This window comes from Nannobrachium achirus (assembly GCF_963921795.1).
Source record: "Nannobrachium achirus genome assembly, chromosome: 4".
NCBI classification, from domain to species: Eukaryota; Metazoa; Chordata; class Actinopteri; order Myctophiformes; family Myctophidae; genus Nannobrachium; species Nannobrachium achirus.
Genome location: NC_137813.1, coordinates 48,434,444 through 48,454,373, shown reverse-complemented (window position 1 = coordinate 48,454,373; position 19,930 = coordinate 48,434,444). Strand labels below are relative to the sequence as shown.

The 19,930-nt window shown below is 41.9% G+C and overlaps 1 protein-coding gene across 1 annotated transcript in view; it reads right to left on the bottom strand.

Annotated features, from left to right (window-relative positions):
- Positions 1 to 4,193: 4,193 nt before the first annotated feature.
- The window catches only part of ttyh2l (tweety homolog 2, like), a gene marked incomplete at both ends in the record, with an annotated part of 54,449 nt that continues 38,712 nt past the window's right edge, over positions 4,194 to 19,930 (bottom strand). The window contains 9 exons of the mRNA XM_080724697.1: positions 4,194 to 4,274; positions 6,640 to 6,718; positions 9,509 to 9,694; positions 12,080 to 12,222; positions 12,933 to 13,025; positions 13,152 to 13,244; positions 14,547 to 14,602; positions 15,087 to 15,156; positions 18,111 to 18,183. Of these exons, the coding sequence (XP_080580823.1) occupies positions 4,194 to 4,274; positions 6,640 to 6,718; positions 9,509 to 9,694; positions 12,080 to 12,222; positions 12,933 to 13,025; positions 13,152 to 13,244; positions 14,547 to 14,602; positions 15,087 to 15,156; positions 18,111 to 18,183 (874 nt within the window). The remainder of the gene's footprint in view (positions 4,275 to 6,639; positions 6,719 to 9,508; positions 9,695 to 12,079; positions 12,223 to 12,932; positions 13,026 to 13,151; positions 13,245 to 14,546; positions 14,603 to 15,086; positions 15,157 to 18,110; positions 18,184 to 19,930) is intronic.

The following is a 19,930-nucleotide window of genomic DNA, read 5'->3' as shown; positions in this document are numbered from 1 at the left end:
AGGACCCCCACTTTGAGAACCAATGAGTTATCGCACCAAACTAGACTGGTGTAATTTTGAACCCACATGTATGTGTATTTATTGAATTAGCCTATATTAGCCTATCTATACTATAATTTTGCGAATGTCTGTCTGAGTGAGTGTCTGTCTGTCTGTCTGTCTGTCTGTCTGTCTGTCTGTCTGTCTGAGTGTCTGTCTGAGTGTCTGTCACAGCGTTTCTCCTCAGTGGCTGGAGCAATTGATCTGAAATCGCATCACCATTAGCATATGAACACACCTGACATAACTGTGAAGCCCGTTTGTCACTTTCACAAATCATATGCTGTATATTAGCATTTTTATGGTGTAACTACTATCTATTCTGCATCTAGCATGAGGCATATCTATTCTGCATCTAGCATGGGGCAACATGTTTAACCAGCTGTGTGTGTGTGTGTGTGTGTGTGTGTGTGTGTGTGTGTGTGTGCATGTGTGTGTGTGTGTGCGTGTGTGTGTGCGCGCGCGCGCGCGTGTGTGTGTGTGTGTGTGTGGGGGGGGGGGGGGTGTTGGCTGGCCCTCTTTCAGATGTTGTCATGTAGATCGGTACACAGTTTCTCTGTAGCCTTTAAACGAAACGGGTATTTCTTACATTGATGCTCCTACATATTATCATGCAAGCACCAGAAAGTTACTTTCCATCCCTCATATACTGTGTGCACAGTGCACACCCCATAACCCACACACTGCACATCATTTCGGAGCTCATATCTTTGAACGGGTAAGGACTAGTATACTATATTTAACTAGAAGCAGTGCTCTTCCGAGCACAGGTCTCCACCAGGCCGTGCGTCCTGGTGGTGCTACTGTATAATAGGCCAATGTAAAAAGGGTGGCATATGTTCTTCACCTTAGATCTTTCATGGCAATCGGACGCTGCATGCATGATTTCAAGCATTGTGTTCCAAAAATGTGTTTTGCTAAAGTCTACCTGCTGGTGGCGCTATAACAGCCCAATGTGAAAAAGGTAGCATTTGTTCCTTGACCTAGTGGGAATATGTGTGGCAAATTTCACACTAATCGCAAGCTGCGTTGATGATTTGAGGCATTTTGTTCAAAAACGGAGCAATCCTGCAAACTTTGGAAGCTAATATTAGCCAATCAGGAAGGAATATGAAATATCAGACGGATCGGACTTGATCACATGACTATAGAGATACTGTGTACCGATTTCTCAAGGAGTAATATCCAAAAATGTGTTTTACATAAGTCGGCCCAAAGGTGGCGCTATAAAAGGCTGATGTGAAAAATGCAGGGCAAAGGTTTATCCTTAGCCTCTAGGGAGTGCGCTTACAAAGTTTGAAACTGATCGGTGGAGTTATAGGTAAAACCACAAATCGGGCTGTTATAGCGCCACCATGAGGCTGATTAAAAAAAAATTTAGTGGCATTTCTTCCTCGGCCTAGTGGGAACGTGTGTGCGCAATTTCATGATAATTGCACTTTGCGTTCGTGATTTGAGGCATTTTGTTCAAAACGGCTCAATCCCACAAACTTTGGAAGCCAATCTTAGCCAATCAGGATGGAATATGCAAAATCGGACAGATCCGTGTCAATCACATGACTGTCGAGATATTGCCTACCGATTTGTAGGATTTTTGGACAAAATCTGTAAGAGTAGTGCACAGAAATGTGTTTAGCAAACATCGGCCACTAGTTGGCACTAGAAAAGGCCCATTTGAAAAATTTAGGGCAGAGGTTCTAGATTGGCATCCAGGGAATGTGTGTGCTCACTTTGGCAGCAACCGGGCCAACGGCGACTGAGATTTGGCGCTCACAAACTGCGAGGACGCACGGACGCACGGACGGACGGACGCACGCACGGACGGAGAGGAAAACATACTCTCCCCCATGCCTTCGGCTGGTGGAGACAATAAATACCTGTGGCACCACCAATGCTATGCCCTATACTCACTACTGTTAAACAGGATATAAAACCATAAAATCCTAAAGTAGCCTATAGTAATGTATGTATTTTTTTAATGAGACATAAAAAAATGTTTTTTTATGACCAACACAGAATTATATGAACAGACATTTTAAAGCCACGCACAAATTAGCTTAATTTAGTTTATGCATAAAATAATTCATATCAATTCAGCCTGATACTCAAACATATGAATAGGCGTCTCATGAACTGAAAAGGATGACATCATATTTTCTCACTCGCAATAATATGGATCATAGAGTAATATTAAACTTCCCAGTGGTACATAAATTCAGTTCATGTTTTACCAGCTGCAGGACAGATTTACACTGCTGTTATATAGCGGCGTACTGGATTTAATCCTATACGCTTTTCAACAGTTCAGTCTGATATGCTTAACCACAAAACACTTAAAACCTATGGGCTACTTTTTGTTTGTACATCAAAGGGATCATAACCACATAAAAAGTAGTAAAAAGAAATAAAAAAATAAAAACGAATGACCAGTGCATTTCTATATTCTCTGTATGGGTTATGTCCTTTTAGATAAGCACTGCAGTAACTAGCTACTAATGTGTAGCTGTAACGCAAAAACCACCCCAAAAAAAAACAACAACAATCTTTTCAAGGTAATGTTTCACATGCTAATGTACAGGCAGTTTACCCCTCAGTTAGGTATATGCTATAATTTAACATCCCTGATGAGCAATAATACACTTAAATACAAAAATGGGGACTAAAAGACGCAATCTTATGATAGCTCCAGGAGAACATGCAACATTTCTGTGCAAACAGAACTAACAAAGACATCACAATGGACCAGTATGAACAGTATTTTTGTCTGGCACTTCAAAATAATATTGGTGTACATTTTCTTTGACGTCAATAAAACGCTACATTGAGCAGAGAAACATATGGTGCTTAACTCGAATCATAACGTTGAAAATGAAGTCCTCAAAGCATTAAAGCTACAATCTGGAACTTTGAATGAATAAAAGGTTATTTGAACCGATCTGTATAGTAGAGTATGTTAATACAAAATAACCAATACATTTGCAGTCGTTGTAGGTGGTCCCCCCCAACTCTTCCATTGAGACCCCGGTGACAGCAAAGACATCAACTGGCTGATTACGTCATGAGTATATGAAGAAGTTGGAGAAACAGATTTTGTTGAGGGTCTCCATAACGGATCATCTATTTCCATCTGTTCCTGTCCTTTGTATCATGCCACCTGCACGTCGTCACTCACTGCATCCGAAAAGCTCCTCTTTGGCATTCCCCTTCTCCTCTTGGCTGGCAGCTCCATCTTCAGCATCCTTCTCCCAATAAACCCAGTAGCGGTCCTCGGCACATGCCCAAACCATCTCGACCTCGCCTCTCTTACTTTATCCCCAGGCAGCGCTTACAATCTGGACTGTCTCTCTAATGTGGTCATTCCTGCCATCTCGTTCATCCTCGTAACTCCTAATCAGAATCGTAACATCTTCAATCCTTGCCTCCTGTCTTTTCACGAGTGTTTTAGACTTGATACGCAAGTTAACGCAACCGTATTTATTATAGTTTGGACATTGTTGCACTTACGTCTCTTCGTTGGCAGAGGGAGACATGGACGCCTCAAGGAATAACATGAAACCTAGAGCTGCATGGTTTCGCTGACTGTTATTAAAGTATCACTATTAAAGGTCTGTCAACAGTGGCAATTACTTAATTTCTCCCCAAATCTATATACTGTACATATGAAATAAAAATTGTCAAAACTGTCACATTGTCCGTGGTCCCATTATATTCACAAAAAAAAAAGAAAAAAAAAATATCTATAGGCCCATAAATGACTTCACAGTCTCTTCTGGCTCAAAATGAACCCTTGTGTAAGAATGATTATTCATCATTGTAAATAATGACAGCAACAATAGTCTCAAGAATCATCAACCTGCATTCAAAACCGTATGCAGGGCATTCAGAGTACGTACACTTACACTGTAAAGTTCTCAGCGTTCATTTATCCATTCGTACAAATGTAACCAAACAGGGTCCATTGGGGTACACTCTGAGCTGAATTAACACTCAGAATTGATATTCTTTTTTGTGCTAAAATGTCCCACACCGAGACAGCGCAGTATGGCGTTTGTGAATTGTTTCGAGGTCATGAAGAAGACACTTTGCTCTTAAAAGGATTCAGACAAGCTCCCTGCAGACAGCTCCTCCCTGAGAATGAACCAGCAGGTGGCAGGCTATACCTGGAAATCAGTCCCAAAGTGTCTGATCTGGGCATCAGTCATAGATAGGTATGTAGTCCTCATACTGGGAGAATACTGTGGGGAAACACAACACGAAACAGTTTAGCACATTTTCATCACGGCGGTCGGAGACATCAAGGCTCAAAGTGAAATGTTTAACTGTGTGTGTAAAATGGTTTTGACAATGAACTATTGTTTCTTTAGAAGCTGGTGAATCAGGGGCGGTTGAAGGTGATGGTGCAGTGATGAACAATGAAGAAGGGGAGGAGGAAGTCTGAGGTTAAACGCAGGATTTGTGGGGCCAAGCGACAGTTCCACTCATAGGTAACATTCATGTGGATACGACAGCGACAGAGAGGTACAGTAGATAGCTTTTAGAAGATCTTTGGTCAACCCATTCAGAACGGGTACACAATTTGTGTTTCATTATTTTATGCTTTAACTATTGAAAAATAGCAGATATACAAGCTCACAGCGCGGCACCGAGTGCCGCGCTGCGAGCTTGTAGATCTGCTATTTTTGAAAAATCGTGAAAATTTTAATTTTGACCCGATTCTATAAGTGTCTTTTGAATCCTTCTAAGATTTTTGGAAAAAAAACTATGTTTCTATATGTCAGCAATCTGGCCAGCCATCGTCAAAGAAAAGGTCCTTTTCACTTGAACTGGAACTCAGTTAGTCTGTTCTTGAGAGACTACTATGTCAGTGGTTCTCACACCTTTTCATGTGAAGGACCCCCAAAATTATATTTATTTGGCCACGGACCCGCATCTCAAAATGTCTAGTTCCAGGGACCACCCAGAAGCAAAATTGGAGTTACAAACGTTCGCTTTGAAAACACATATATTCAAAGATTTGCACACATTTTCACGACTTTTTTCAAAAATAGCAGATCTACAAGCTTGCAGCGCGGCACTCGGTGCCGCGCTGTGAGCTTGTATATCTGCTATTTTTCAATAGCTAAAGCATTCAATAATTCTAGGCCTAAATGGGTTAAGGTACTGAACATTCTGATTAGCACTGGCAAGCTTCACTGATGAGGTATAGTGTTAGATGGGAGGAAAGGAAAGACACTGAGTTTGGCACAGCCAGCAAAAGTCAAATGATAAGGTTTTAGTTGTTCAACACAAAACTTACTGTGTCTAAATGTCTGCGAGTAAAAGAATGAAAAGAAAGAACAAAAAACAAAAATAAAATCAAAAATATATAGTGCATATCATATCTTTCATGTCAGTGAACAGAATTCTGCTCAGTCTACGGTATGTAGAGCAAAATGAATAACTTTTGATACCTTAGGGTTAGTGGAATTAAGCTTTCTCAATGTAATCTACTGTAAATTTCACTTAATGACACATAAAGATATAGCTCTATGACGAATGTGTCCTTGGTGCCATGGTTCAAGAGTGCTAAATAAAAGAGATGGTTTGATTTAGTGTCAAGGCTGAGACCCGGAACAAGAATCAGACCAGGGCAGCTCAGCCTAAGTGATAGATAGTCGCGCTAACTGTGGATTAACCAGGCTTAGCTTTAATTTAACGCCAGCATTAGGGAAACACTGATGAGCCATGCCATTAAAATAGAGACTGGTAAGTCCAAGCGGGGGCCGGCCAGAGTACAACATACAGTGGCCTTTAAACCTACATTTGACCAGAGCAGCTCACCCTGAGTGACAGCCGTGTTAACTGTGGATCAAAAAGGCTTTAGATTTAATGCAAAGACGAAAAGGATATGAGCATATATACACACAATTTATCAGTGAGACTGCCTGCTCTACAACAGACACACATGAATGCACCACAGTCAATGACCAGCAGAGTGCAGTCTTTCATCACTTGCAAATGCAATACAGCATAACTATTACACCACTGGCTACAGTGTATACTGTATGCATCGACATGCACAATGTGTCATGGTGCATGTTTCTGTTGTGTGCTATAGCAGGGTTCTCAACCTTTTCAGGCCGCGACCCCCAAAAGAATCATATTTCAACTGGGGACCCCCCACCCGAACAAGCAGGAGTTGGCATTACATTAGTTTGACTTGATCTGTTCCATTGTGAAAATAGCAGATCTACATGCTCACAGCGCCTCACAACGCCTCGTAGATCTGCTATTTTCACAATTTCTGGCTCTAATATTTGACAATTTGGCCAATGTTTGACCAGAGGTACTACAAATGTCTTTAAAGTCCTTAAATTGTCACTTTAGAAATGTGCAGATACCCTTATACTGTATGTTTCTTCTGTTTACTGTTGAGTGATAAAACAATGTTAACATTTAGCAAAACATCTGGAGACCCCTCAAAATAATTTGGGCCAACCCTTCTGGGTCCCGACCCCCAGGTTGAGAACCACTGTGCTATAGTGGCGTTCGCATTAGTCGAGCCACTTTGTGGTCATGGTTGAGACACAATAGTAAAGGGCCTTTGGGGCCAAAACGCACCGATGGGGGCGGTGATCCTCTCCCTATCAGCGGCACATTCTCATAGCGAGGGTTCCCTCCGAACAGCATGGATTGATTCCTGTCATAGAGATCACAAAAGAGTAAAGTAATTGGTGTTAATTTAACTCAAAGAGCGCCGCGCACGCACGCACACGCACACACACACACACACACACACACACACACACACACACACACACACACACACACAAACACACTCAAACACAATGTTTGACATACTATCTTTGTGGGACATCAACCAAGACTAGCACAACCTAACCCTCTTAACAGCACCACAACCACAACCTAACTTCAAAATCCCTAACCTTTACCTAAAGCTAACACTAAACGTAACCCTTCAATGTGTGTGACCCCTGTATTCCACCACTATTCCACCAGGAGCATTTCAGAAGAAGAGTGTTTTGCGGGCCTATACAGGAAGTGTCTTTCTAAAAAAAGAGTTTGCCTTTGAAAACAACAATTACATGGCTCGTTTGATTTCATTTTCACTCACTTTAGAGCAGGGGCAAACAATCTTTTCAGGCACATGATCACTTAGCTTTTTTCCAAGGCTGGCGTGATCACACAGTGCTGCAGCTGATTATAGGCTGCTGATTATATCAACACAAGCATTTAGAACACGTCAATACGTGTATATAAAAAAGACAAGACTAAATCAATAATTCTATGAATAATAAAGGTAAAAGGGGAAAGAAGTTTTGTCAACAAACAAACGAACATGGAAGCACTTCCACTTTTAAAGCTGCGTTCACACTGGTAGCTACACATATACAGTCTACCATTCTTTCTTCAAGAGGAAGCCAGCAACATGACAATACAAAGACGTTTGTAGCTGCTACAAAAGATACAAAGGTGTGTAGGTTTCAATTTCAGCTACAAAGATACAAAGCTACAAATATGCTGTGTACCTTTGTAACTTTGTAACTTTGTGTGTGTGTGTGTGTGTGTGTGTGTGTGTGTGTGTGTGTGTGTGTGTGTGTGTGTGTGTGTGTGTGTGTGTGTGTGTGTGTGTGTGTGTGTGTGTGTGTGTGTGCGTGCGTGCGTGTGTGTGTGTGTGAACACAGCATTAAGTGCCGGGTGCAGGACAGAAGGCAAACTACAAAAGAAAATGCTGCATGATCCAGTGTGCCGCCTCAAACTTTCTTTTATAACGAGAGAAGTTTTATGCACATGAAACAATAATTACGACCGCAGGTCTCTACAGTGTCATCTATTCTGATCCTGCACCCGTCGCAATAGCCCAGTTGTGGATGTGCGATTGTGCGTGCAGCCATGCACCTCTTGACCGCATTAGACAGAACATTGAACAGTTACAGTGAGCTGTTAAAAAAATTAATATATATCATCACTGTCGGGCAGAAACCTTGTATAAAATTTTCATTTTTCGCAAAGTAAAGCACTGCTTCACTGCTTCAAGGCCATCGCACAAAAGTAGTGAAAACAGTCGATCTACAAGCACACAACGCCTCGCATTTTAAAAATGATAAATACAAAACAATATTTTGGACATACAAGGTTAACACCCGACAACGACTATATATAGATAGATAGATAGATAGATAGATAGATAGATAGATAGATAGATAGATAGATAGATAGATAGATAGATAGATAGATATAGGTCCTATATAAATTCATACACATTTGAGTGGGCCACCAAGAAATATCACAGACTAGGTGGCCATGAGTCTAAATTAGGTTCAGGACATTATTCAACTATAGTCATTTACATTATCGGCGGCACACTGCAAGCCATAACTCATTGTGAATTCCAGTGTGTGCCTCGTCAGCTTGCAGTTACATGAGCCAATTTCTTCCTAATTAAATTAATCCCATTGATGATTCATTTAGATGAATGCTGAATAAAATGATTAGATAACATTTCCTGTTTATTCCACATTATAAAGCCTGCTTCTGACTTACACAAACAAAGCAACACTTTTGAATCAATAATGCACACAGCCTGCAAATGAAAGTTATCTACATTTCATCTTTGCTAATTAATAAATGGGCCTGACTTTGCCCAGATCAATATTTCCGGTTACTTCAAGCAGCTCGTTGCTCATAATCGAGGCTAAAAAAAACACATCCAGCCTGCACGGTGATTTTACAGCTCTGTGTAAAACATTTAACAATTTTAGGACCTATTTAGATGATCTAAGGACGATCTAAATGACAATTTTCTGCTGAGGAAAATGAAAGTGTGTGTGTGTGTGTGTCTATCTAGCAGTATTTATAATGTTATATAATGGTTTCAGGAGATGGGGGGAAACTGGCATTTTTGGGCACGCAAAAAATCACACCTTCCCAGTGTCCCAGACACATTCCTGATGTCTTAACATACTGTATCAATTAAATAATCACATGATTATTTTTAGTTGTGTTCTTGAAACCACTAATTAAAACATGACAGGGATGCTGTGTCCCGTACATCCTTGTGTCGGAGCTCTAAAACTTTGACCACAGTTAGTAGTTAGTAGTCAAACAAAGAATCCACTTCAAAGTACTTCTAAACACCTATATAACGCCTATTCTCCGCGGTGGGAAACCTCTCAGCACCCCACCCACGGAAATATGCGGCGGTCGAGTTGGATGAGTTTTATTTCATGACATGAAAAATAATGTATTTTACAGAGTGGTTGGCGTGCTGAGAGGTTTCCCACCACGGAGAATAGACTTTCAACAACGCAAAACTACCTTTGGTTTGGTGAGTAGTGAAGTAGTTTAGTTTATTTTGACTCAAGTTGAGCGCTCGTAGGGGCTGTCTAGTCATTTAGCGACGGGACTGCTCTGGACCAGAAGCTAACAAACACCCAAACAAATATATATCATCAAAGGGTCATTTTACATGTACTCGGTGGAGGGCATGATGTTGGAGGCAGACTGCAGAGGGGGATGCAGACTGGTCTGGCTGCCCAGGCTGCTGGTGTAGCTGCAGAAACTGTGAATGTTGGACCTGGGGTTGTAGGCGGACAAGCGTCGAGCCTGGGGGTTGAAGGGGTCCTCCTCGTCTATGTCGTCATAATCTCTGTTCCTGCAGAGCACAAAGACACACACAAACACACACACACATGCACATATGCATGTACACAAACAAGAACATGCACACAAACAAGGGGCATACACAGGTCATCACAGGGTTCCCACACATTTTTACCAATTAATTTCCAAAACCTTTCCAAAACTTTTCCAGAATATTTAACCCAATTTCCAGGACTATATAACAATAATTCAGCTCAATGACAGGTCGCTTACTCCTATGCGCAATGCCCAAAGACAGGTAGCGTATGCCAGTGGTTCTCAACCTTTTCAGGCCGTGGCCCCCGATGTTTTAAGTGGGGACCCCGGCACCCTGACAAGCACTAAGAGTTGAGGAATTTTGTACAACACGGTTCTATTGTGTTGCGAGGCGTTGTGAGCATGTAGATCGGCTATTTTCACAATTTCTGCCTCTAATATTTGACAATTTGGCCCATGTTTAATTTGTCATTTCAGAGGTATTAACAAAATCAATAACCAAAGACAATGCATAGCTATTTTTTCCAGGACCTTCCAAGACACTTAATAAATTCCAAAACTTTTCCAGTACTGGAAAAATATTTTTCTTATTTCAAAATATTTCAAGGAATTTCATGACTGTGGGAACCCTGTCATCATCATGTCACACAGGGGGGAATGACGCGAGTAGCATGCACTTCTGCTGCTATAGTCGAAACATCATCATACCTCCTCTCTATTTGCGACGTATCATACCAGCGACAACACAAATAGGCATACTGTATGCCAAAAAAAGAACAACACAAATACTCCAATTCTAGTGCAACGCTTGTTTGCGCGAGAGTTGTGTAAAGTGTGCAGGACATTCTGTAATATGCTGGCATTTTGAGGATCATATAAAAAAACTGGTAGAATACACACAATAACTGTGGTTTGGAAGAAAAGAAAAAGTCAGCAGTGAAGCACAGCTATTTTCCAAATACCTACAGTAATACAATTTCAGCATCTCAAACAAAATAATACAGTGCCAGCTCAATCTCTCATATACACCTCTTTTCTCGCACACACATCGAGTCTATCTGGTTTCATACTGCTGCGCTAGTTTATTTTATTTGATCGTATTTCTTTTTATTAGTTTTAACTTTTTTTCCTGAAGCAACTGAAACGGGGACAACATTCATATAACGCTCATGACGCATGGGAAAGACGGATTGCCACAGGTGAACTTGACGTGCGCCTAGTGGATTACTTCCAGCTTCTAGACGTCTACTCAAAGCAGTCAACTCCTTCAGTAGTCTCTTGGTTTCATATTAACAGCCTGTTAATTTCAGTCGTTTAGACATTATGACCTTATCATCATGGGTCATGAGTGAACTCACTGGCATGGCAGCTTGAAGGCACATTCCTGGTTTTGCTGAAGCATGTGATTGATATATTCCACAGCAATAGGCTAATTATTTAATAATTGGCCCACATTTTTCCGCCCAAGCTAAGGTGATTGCCTAGTTTGCCGATATGGCCCTGATGCCATGTGTTCATTACTGCTGTTTCTCAACCAGTGGTCTACAGGATCTTTTTTATTTATTTTGTACCTTTGTTAAATGTTATTAATAATATTTCATAAATTATTATGCATCAATTTTCTGAAAATCTTTAAAGTAATAGTAGTGTGGGGGAAAGCTTGAAATTAGCTATTGACTGTAAGTGCTTATATACTTTGTTGTGCGCAGTGTCATACAGAAAATAGTAGATCTACAAGTTCACAAAGCGTCTCACTGTGAATCATTGTGAACTTGTAGATCAGTTACGCAACTAAGCATAAATCTGGCTTCAAGATCATTATTGTTAAATATGAACAATGACACTTATGCCTTTTTTATATACTAAATAATTGTATGTATGATGTTGTGAGGAGGTGAGGCGGGGTGGGCTGGTCCTTGAGGATAGTAACCTGACTTTCGCCAGATGGTGGCAGCATTGCGTTGCATTGCTTTACCATCTGGGCTCGGTCCGGCAGAGTTGATAACACTCGTAAAGTCCCGGGCCGGACCAATCAGCGGCAGCTATGGGCGGGCTCTGAGCGGCTCTGAGCCAATAGAGTCTGATTGCAGACCACGTGGAAACCCAGGAGGCAGATTCTGGGTGCAACGTCATGCAGACAGGCCAATATGAGTGGTTGGAGTTGGCACTCCCAGACTGTGACAGAGAGACGGCCATATCCAATCACCTGCTATAGAATTTGAAAAAATGGCCCGCCCCTTACATCGGTTCTGCCGGAGCGAGCCCAGATGGTAAGCAATGCAACGCAATGCTGTCACCATCTGGCGAAAGTCAGGTTATGAGGATAGCGGTCCAGAGCATAAATATTAATAATAATAACTACTAATGTAAGAACGTAAGCACAAAGGTATTTGGATGTCACCTGCTGGCGATGAGCGTCCAGGCACGGGGGATGGCACAAAGCATGGCACAGAGGGCACTGCCAGCTAACAGCGAGAACAAGCACAGGTACAGGACCCCCTCCACTCCGTCATAGCACACTCCCATCAGAGCATCCACGTAATCCTGTACAGACATGCATGTGCGCACAAATGCACAAAAATACACTTTCAGCATGTATCATGAGTGCATACTGTACACAAGCATCCTCACACACACACACACACACACACACACACACACACACACACACACACACACACACACACACACACACACACACACACATACTGTACAGAAGGGGTCTTCAACGTTTTCAGGCCAAGGACCCTTTAGTTGAGAGAGAGAGATGAAGCAGCGACCCCCACAACCTTTTCATCGATTCCATATAGTTTCATCGTTTGACAGCACAATCATCAGTGCATTTTGGATTCATGTCAATTTGTGTTTCAGATATTTAACCACTTGAAACGTCAATGCGTAATAAACTTGACCTTACACTCTGTACTTAGTGTGCTCTTTTTTCCCCTTTACACCAAATCTCTTTGCCGAAAATAGCCGATCTACAAGCTCACAACGCCTCGCAGCGCGAGGTGTTGTGAGATCTGCTATTTTGGCTACAGTTCTCAGAATATGGACACTAGGGTTCAAGTTGTTAATATAAAAAGGATTGGAAGATTTGGAGGACCCCCTGTAGTAACTCTGAGGACCCCCTGTTGAAGACCCCTGCTGTACAGTGCTGACTGAAAAGTTGCTGCACAACAAAATGGTGCTACACCACACTGCAGTATACTGTATCCAATTACACTAGGCTGCTGGCCTGCATCTGACCTCACCTTGTGCAGCCCGCGGCAATCCAGCAAGGCTGTTAGCTGGTGGAGATTGAACTCGGTAGAGTTTAACAGGCGCTGGATCCCCAGAAGATCCCTCTGTGTTACACAAAAATAAATATATTATGAATACATTTAAGGTGCGGGGGGGAGGACTTAGTGACATCGCCAACTTAAACCACGGACGGATAATAGCCGTGTCTGGCTGGGGCCACAACGACTGACCTCGGAGGTGGGAAAGATCGGCACGGAGAATCGCAGCAGGTTCTGGATCTGGATCTGCATAGTGGTCAGGGATCGCTGGAAGACTGTCAGAGACTGCAACCCACAAAACGCACGGACGCACCCGGGCACGCGCACACCCACACACCCACACAGTCACACGCACGCACGCACGCACACACACACACACGCACGCACGCGCGCGCCCACACACACACACACAATCAAAAGGTGGCCCATGTTAAGCATTTCAACAAATAATGTTGTGTTAAGGCTTCTAAGCAGTGGTGTAAAGTAACTAACATTTACTCACGTACTGTACTTTTGAGGTATCTTTACTTTACTGGAGTATATCCAGGTTTCAGTACTTTTACTTCTACTCCACTACATCTCAGAGACACATATTGTACTTTTACTCCACTACAATTATTTGAAAACCTTAGTTACTATGTTTTAGATTATTACAAAACATACATAAACCACTTCAGCCCTAAATACATTTTGGCCATCTACGAGCTTGTAGATCTGCTATTTTTTATACATTTTATACATTTGACAACTTGTGAAACGGGACATTCTGCATAATGAGTACTTTCTACTTTTGGTACTGTAAGTACATTTTGATACCTCACACCTTTGTACTTTTACTAAGTAAATTTTCAAGTAAATTTTAATTCTGGGTGTTAAGAGTGTTACGTTGCAATATTTACACTTTTACTTGAGTAAAACATGTTTTTCCACCACTGCTTTTAAGTAATGGCCTTAATAGAGGCTACATACATAACAGATAGACAACACCAAACACCAAAAAGCCAAATGAAGCCCACGGGCCAATTTATACCAAATTCCAACCCTGATCCCAAGCATAAATAAAAGACCAATATTTACATCAACTACTACATCATCAAAGAACGGATTATCTCCATCTACTTAACAGGCATCATATTAAGACCTAAATGGAAGCTGTTAGGATAGACAGGCATGAGGCTCGTGCTAATTGGTCACGCATTTAATGTCCTTGATTCTGCTCAACAGAGGCTGCACAAATACCATTAAATTATGTTAAATCCTTGCATAAAATAATAATGAGTAAATAAATAAAAAGGCGATGAGCATTGGGAATACCCTGAGGCAGTTTGTGTTGAGTCTAGACACAGCTAATTACGGAAGACCCACATGAAAAAGAAGGGGTATTCTTTGATCAAACTTTATTTGGGTTATCGCTTGAAAGTAATTAAATCATTGTTCAAAACTCATTTTTTCAGCCGATTGGGGTTTGATAAAGAGCTTTACTTGGCACTGTGTAACATTTTATTTTTGGAAATGAGTAAATATAGTTCTTAAAATAAGGACTTCAGATAGACAATTACTATACGGTAAATAACATTTGTCCAATACCTGTTGGAATGGGTTGGGCAGATTTGGACTGCAGAACAAATAATAATGTGCCACATCTGGATGAGTGGGAGATAGAGAGAGAGAGAGAGAGAGAGAGAGAGAGAGAGAGAGAGAGAGAGAGAGAGAGAGAGAGAGAGAGAGAGAGAATTTTGCATATTTTTCTACCACTGTGACACGTTTACAATTCTTAGACATTATGTAAACCATTCTGAGATTTATACAGTATTTACCACTGAGTGACAATATCGTCGTTGTCGAGCGGAAACCTCGTATCTCCAAGTTTCAAATCTGTAAGTTCTTTCGTAAAGTAAAGCCCTGCTTCATCATACAAGGCGGTCGCACAAAAGTAGTGAAAACAGCAGATCTACAAGCACAAACTTGTGCTTGCAGATCGGCTGTTTTCACTAGTTTAAATCATTTTTAAAATGTAGGTTTTGGACATACAGAGTTTTCACCCGACAGAGACGATATGCTAACCATTCTGTGACAGGGTATTTCTGATAGCTAAGTATTGTACATGTGAGTATAAACATAACTTGCCTGCAGTAAGGAATTCCTTGGTCTGGTTTACAATAAACTTATCAGGTGACACACAGAAGTCGCTGGCACCCTGCGGTCAAAGGGAGAGAACAATACATGAAACATGAGCATAAAACTTCTAGCAGAATCAGGGATGTCACAAGGGGGGGGGGGGGAAGTGGGACTGAGTTACTAGGGCCCAAGGTGGAGGGGCCTTAATTATTTTATGCTTTAGCTATTGAGAAATAGCAGATATACAAGCTCACAGCGCTGCAGGCTTGTATATCTGCTATTTTTGAAAAGTCGTGAAAAAGTGTGCAAATCTTTGAATATATGTATTTTTTAAGCAAACATTTTGTAATTCAAATTTTGATTCTGGGGGGTCCCTGGAACTAAATATGGGAAACATACGTTTTTCAAAAAACCTTGGAAGTATTTGAAATATTCAAAGACTTGCATACATGTTCACAATAAAAACATCAAACCTCGGTTCGAAGTGGAGCGGTGAATCTGAGCAGCTATGTGTGTGTGTGTGTGTGTGTGTGTGTTGCGTGCGTGTGTGAGTGAGTGGTGAGTGTGCCTGGCCTGCACAAAACAGCGCCCCTCCTTTAACTAGTGTGTTGTGTGTGGCCACTCAAGGTATTGCCAGGCTACGGACACGGCCACCCAGCCACCCAGCCAGCCACCCACCCACATACCCACGGACATACCTGTCTATTGGGAGCGCTTTCACCGCTCCAAAAATAAAAATAGCAGATCTACAAGCCCCTAGCTCTGGTCCAGAGCGTCAGCTGCACAGACACTCTGACAGGAGCCTGACTAAAAGACTAGGTCAGGATTTCTGTACCCCTACGAGGGCTCAACTTCAGTCAAAATAAACTAAACTACTTTGCTACTCACCTAACCAATGGTAGTTTTGCGTTGTTGAAAGTCTATTCTATTAGTCTATAAGGTGGGAAACCTCTCGGCACCCCACCCACTCTGTAAAATACATTATTTTTGTCATGAAGTAAAACGCATCCAACTCGACCGCCACTTATTTCCAGGTTGTGTCTGCGGTGGCTCGCTCCCGGGTCGAGGTGGGTGCATTTTATTTCATAAATAATGTATTTTACAGAGTGGGTGGGGTGCTGATAGGTTTCCCACCGCGGAGAACAGACCTTCAACAATGCAAAACAACCTTTGGTTAGGTGAGTAGCAAAGTAGTTTTGCCTATACCATAGCAGTACCTGCTATGGACCTTTGGGTAATGGCGAAGAGATGTTCAGCATGTGACTCTGTCCCAAATTATCATGCTTGCTTCTGGGTCCTGTCCCACATTCACTCCCCATCAGTGAACTTGTGGAGGAAGGGATCTTCGATAATCCACTTCCATGTGGAGGATTTACCTCTGACCCAAATCTCATTGACTACACTAGATCTATCTGGGCAGATAGTTCAGTGTAGGGATGTGCGCTTCAATTTAAACAGCTTAAATTTCAATTTTAAAAAAAATGCTAAAATAGACATCTATAATAAAAGCGTCACAATGCAACACGTTGTGAGCTTGTAGATTGGCTATTTTCTAAACATTTCTGAAAGTCTAAAATAGGGCTTAAGTGGCTAAGGCCAACACATTCAGCAGAACCTGGCCATTGAGAAAAGGTCATTGGTAGTGGTGTTCTTCTGGAGCAGGGGTCTTCAATAGGGGGTCCGGGACCCCTAGGGGGTCCTCAGAGTTACTACAGCGGGTCCTACAAATCTTTCTGCGATAGAAGCTTTTTTCTCCTTTTTATATTAACCACTTGAACCCTAGTGTCTATATTCTGAGAACTACTGAGAGCAGATCTACAAGCTCACAAGCTCTCAAGCTCACAACGCCTTGCGCTGCGAGGCGTTGTGATCTTGTAGATCGGCTATTTTTGGCCAAGAGGTTTCGTTTAGAGGGGAAAAAGAGCAGACTAAGTACAGAGTGATAGGTCAAGTGTATTAAATAAGTATTGACGGTTCAAGCGGTTAAATATCTGAAAACGTACTTAAATTTACATGAACCCAAAATACACTGATGATTGCGCTGTCAAACAATGAAACTATATGGTATCTATGAGTTGTGGGGGGGTCCCTGCTTCATCTCTCTCTCGACTAAGGGGTCCTTGGCCTGAAAACGTTGAAGACCCCTGTTCTGGAGTGAATAACATGTGACTGTTCTCTGCATGCTGGAGGCAGAAGACTGTAGAGAGGAGACGGACAGGCAGAGGGGAAGGTTGCTTCCCTGGAATCTGTCCCAAATACAGTTTGGCTCATTCACACCTACCAAGTCCAAATGTACTGTATATTTGGTGTGCAATGAGCAAGCTGCCAGGTCTAAGGGGGAGGGTTGGAAGAGAACTAAAGCCAGACCACAGCGAGAGATAAAGAAAAACAATCTGTGAAGGGCTGAGTACAGCAGGGGAGAGAGAGATACAGAAAGCAAGAGAGAAAGGGAGAGAGAGAGAGAGAGAGAGAGAGAGAGAGAGAGAGAGAGAGAGAGAGAGAGAGAGAGAGAGATTGGCTAGCTTGCCACTGTAATTACTGTCAGAAGCAGCTTTGTTTACTACGATAGGCCAAAGGTTGAGTAACCTAGCTTGTAATCAGCTTTGCTGCATGGCTGACCATTGGGAAACACAGAATGCAGGCACAATAGTCTAATTTAACCTGACATGTTGACTAAAGAAAATATTCTTATTTAAGAATGCTCCAGGTAAATTATTTGCGAGGGATAGGCTCCAGCTACTAATTCTGACCACCGAATCACAACTGTAACATTTGGACGGCCATTCCAGCACAGTCAGTCAACAATAACAAGCCAGAAGCCTCACTGATCTGCTTAGAGCCGTATGGATCAATATACATTATACAATAGATCTTTCTCACTGATGCTCACTTATACAGAAATGAGCACTCACTTAAAAAGAATAAGAGCGTTTTCATTGCCTTGATAAAAGTGCGGGATGGATTAAAGTGTGTATGAATGATAATATCTCATACATAAATGTATCAATGCGTCGGCATGGCGTCTATTCTCACCACAGACGTAGCGGTTCCTGCTCCAAGCGACGTCCAACTCAGGACCAGTGACAACAAGACAAAAGTCATGCTCCTGGATGGAACAAATGACATGTGGAGAGAGACAATGGCACATTAAAAACAGAGCGTTTCATCCACCTCATTTAATTCAAACTTTACAGAGTTTAACAACTAAACATTGGACAGGTCACGAGAACGAGGGTAATGTGATTAGTCAACGCAGGTTTAATTTTGAAGTTCATCAGTTCATAAGTCCATATAACATCCTTCTTTCTCTTGTGAATGGCACGCGATCAACCAGCGCAGCACTCCAAAACGTTTTCTACCTGGGATCGGCACAAATCACGTAAATTACCTATTTTGGATTCAAAACGTTGACAACAAGTTTGCATGCATGAAGTGCTCTTGTCAGCAGAGGTATTGTGCTGTGTAGGGTGTTCCTCTTCATGCGCTACGGCTACGTGAACACTACATACGATCAGTGGCAGGTGAAAAGTAGCGGCAGGTAATTCCATGTGTATTGGAGAAAGCACGTGGTTTCAATACCAACCAGTCTGCAGACCAACCAGTAGGGGTTGTTGCAGTGACGTGTTTAAAACACAAGCATGTGAGGAATTGGGAAACTGGCATATCGTCGTTGTCGGGTGGAAACCTTGTATCTCCAAGTTCAAATGTGTATGTTCTTTCGCAAAGTAAAGCCCTGCTTCATCATACAAGACCGTCGCACAAAAGTAGTGAAAACAGCTGTTTTCACTAGTTTAAATCATTTTTAAAATGATAAATGCAAAACGAACGGTTTTGGACATACAAGGTTTCCACCCGACAACGACGATATACCTACGTACTGTAATGACTAAATTGGGAGTTTGTTTCTGAAGAAAATGTACAGCACAACAAGATGCTTGCTTATGAATAAACATCACAATGTCTAGACATCACTCCACTCCCTGTGACGGTGATAACGGGCTAGAGAAAGTGCTGGGAGTCAGAAAGTAATAAACAGCGAGCAGAGAGAGAGAGAGAGAGAGAGAGAGAGAGAGAGAGTGTGGCTCCCTGATGGACGTAAAAGGCAGTGGAGGGCTTCGGTTCCCAACCCCCTTTCTCCTGATTGTCTTGAAATCACCAATGAAGTATCCTGAAAGCACTTAGTTAGGGGAGTAGGGCTCATCCTGCCCCGGCGATCAATAGACATTAGCGGGGTCCATCAGAGAGGAGATGTGAGGAGAAGCTGAGAATGCTCAACATCATCCACTGACACCGAAACACAACTAGGGATGGGACGATGATATTATCGTTTATCGTGATAAAAAACACTCACAATAATCATATCGTGGAGATTTAATTTATCGTGATATCCTCCTCCGTCATGCACTGGGATCAATTCACATTTATTTGCCGAGCTGCATATCCGGTACCACTTAAACCCTCTATAATAATTGGTAAAAGGTACGTTTTTTTTACTCTCTATCAAATGTCTTTGACAAGAAATGGCTGATCTACAAGCTCACAACTTGTTGATCGGTTATTTTTTGGCAAATGTTCCTCCCCAGGATGATGGATTTTGATTTTTGCGATAATATCGTAAATCGCGATTTCTTTGGTCACAATAATCGTGATATGACATTTTCATATCGTCCCATCCCTAAACACAACACACTGCCCCTAATAGAGGGAGACGTGACAGGAGGACATTTAACCACTGGATTTGCAGGCTTTGAAACATACAGTTTTGCCACTACCGATTCATCATTGGGACTTGTTGTTGTTTGCTTGTCCGAAAATAACTTGAAAATGATGAATGAAAAGTGGTGTAGACTTTT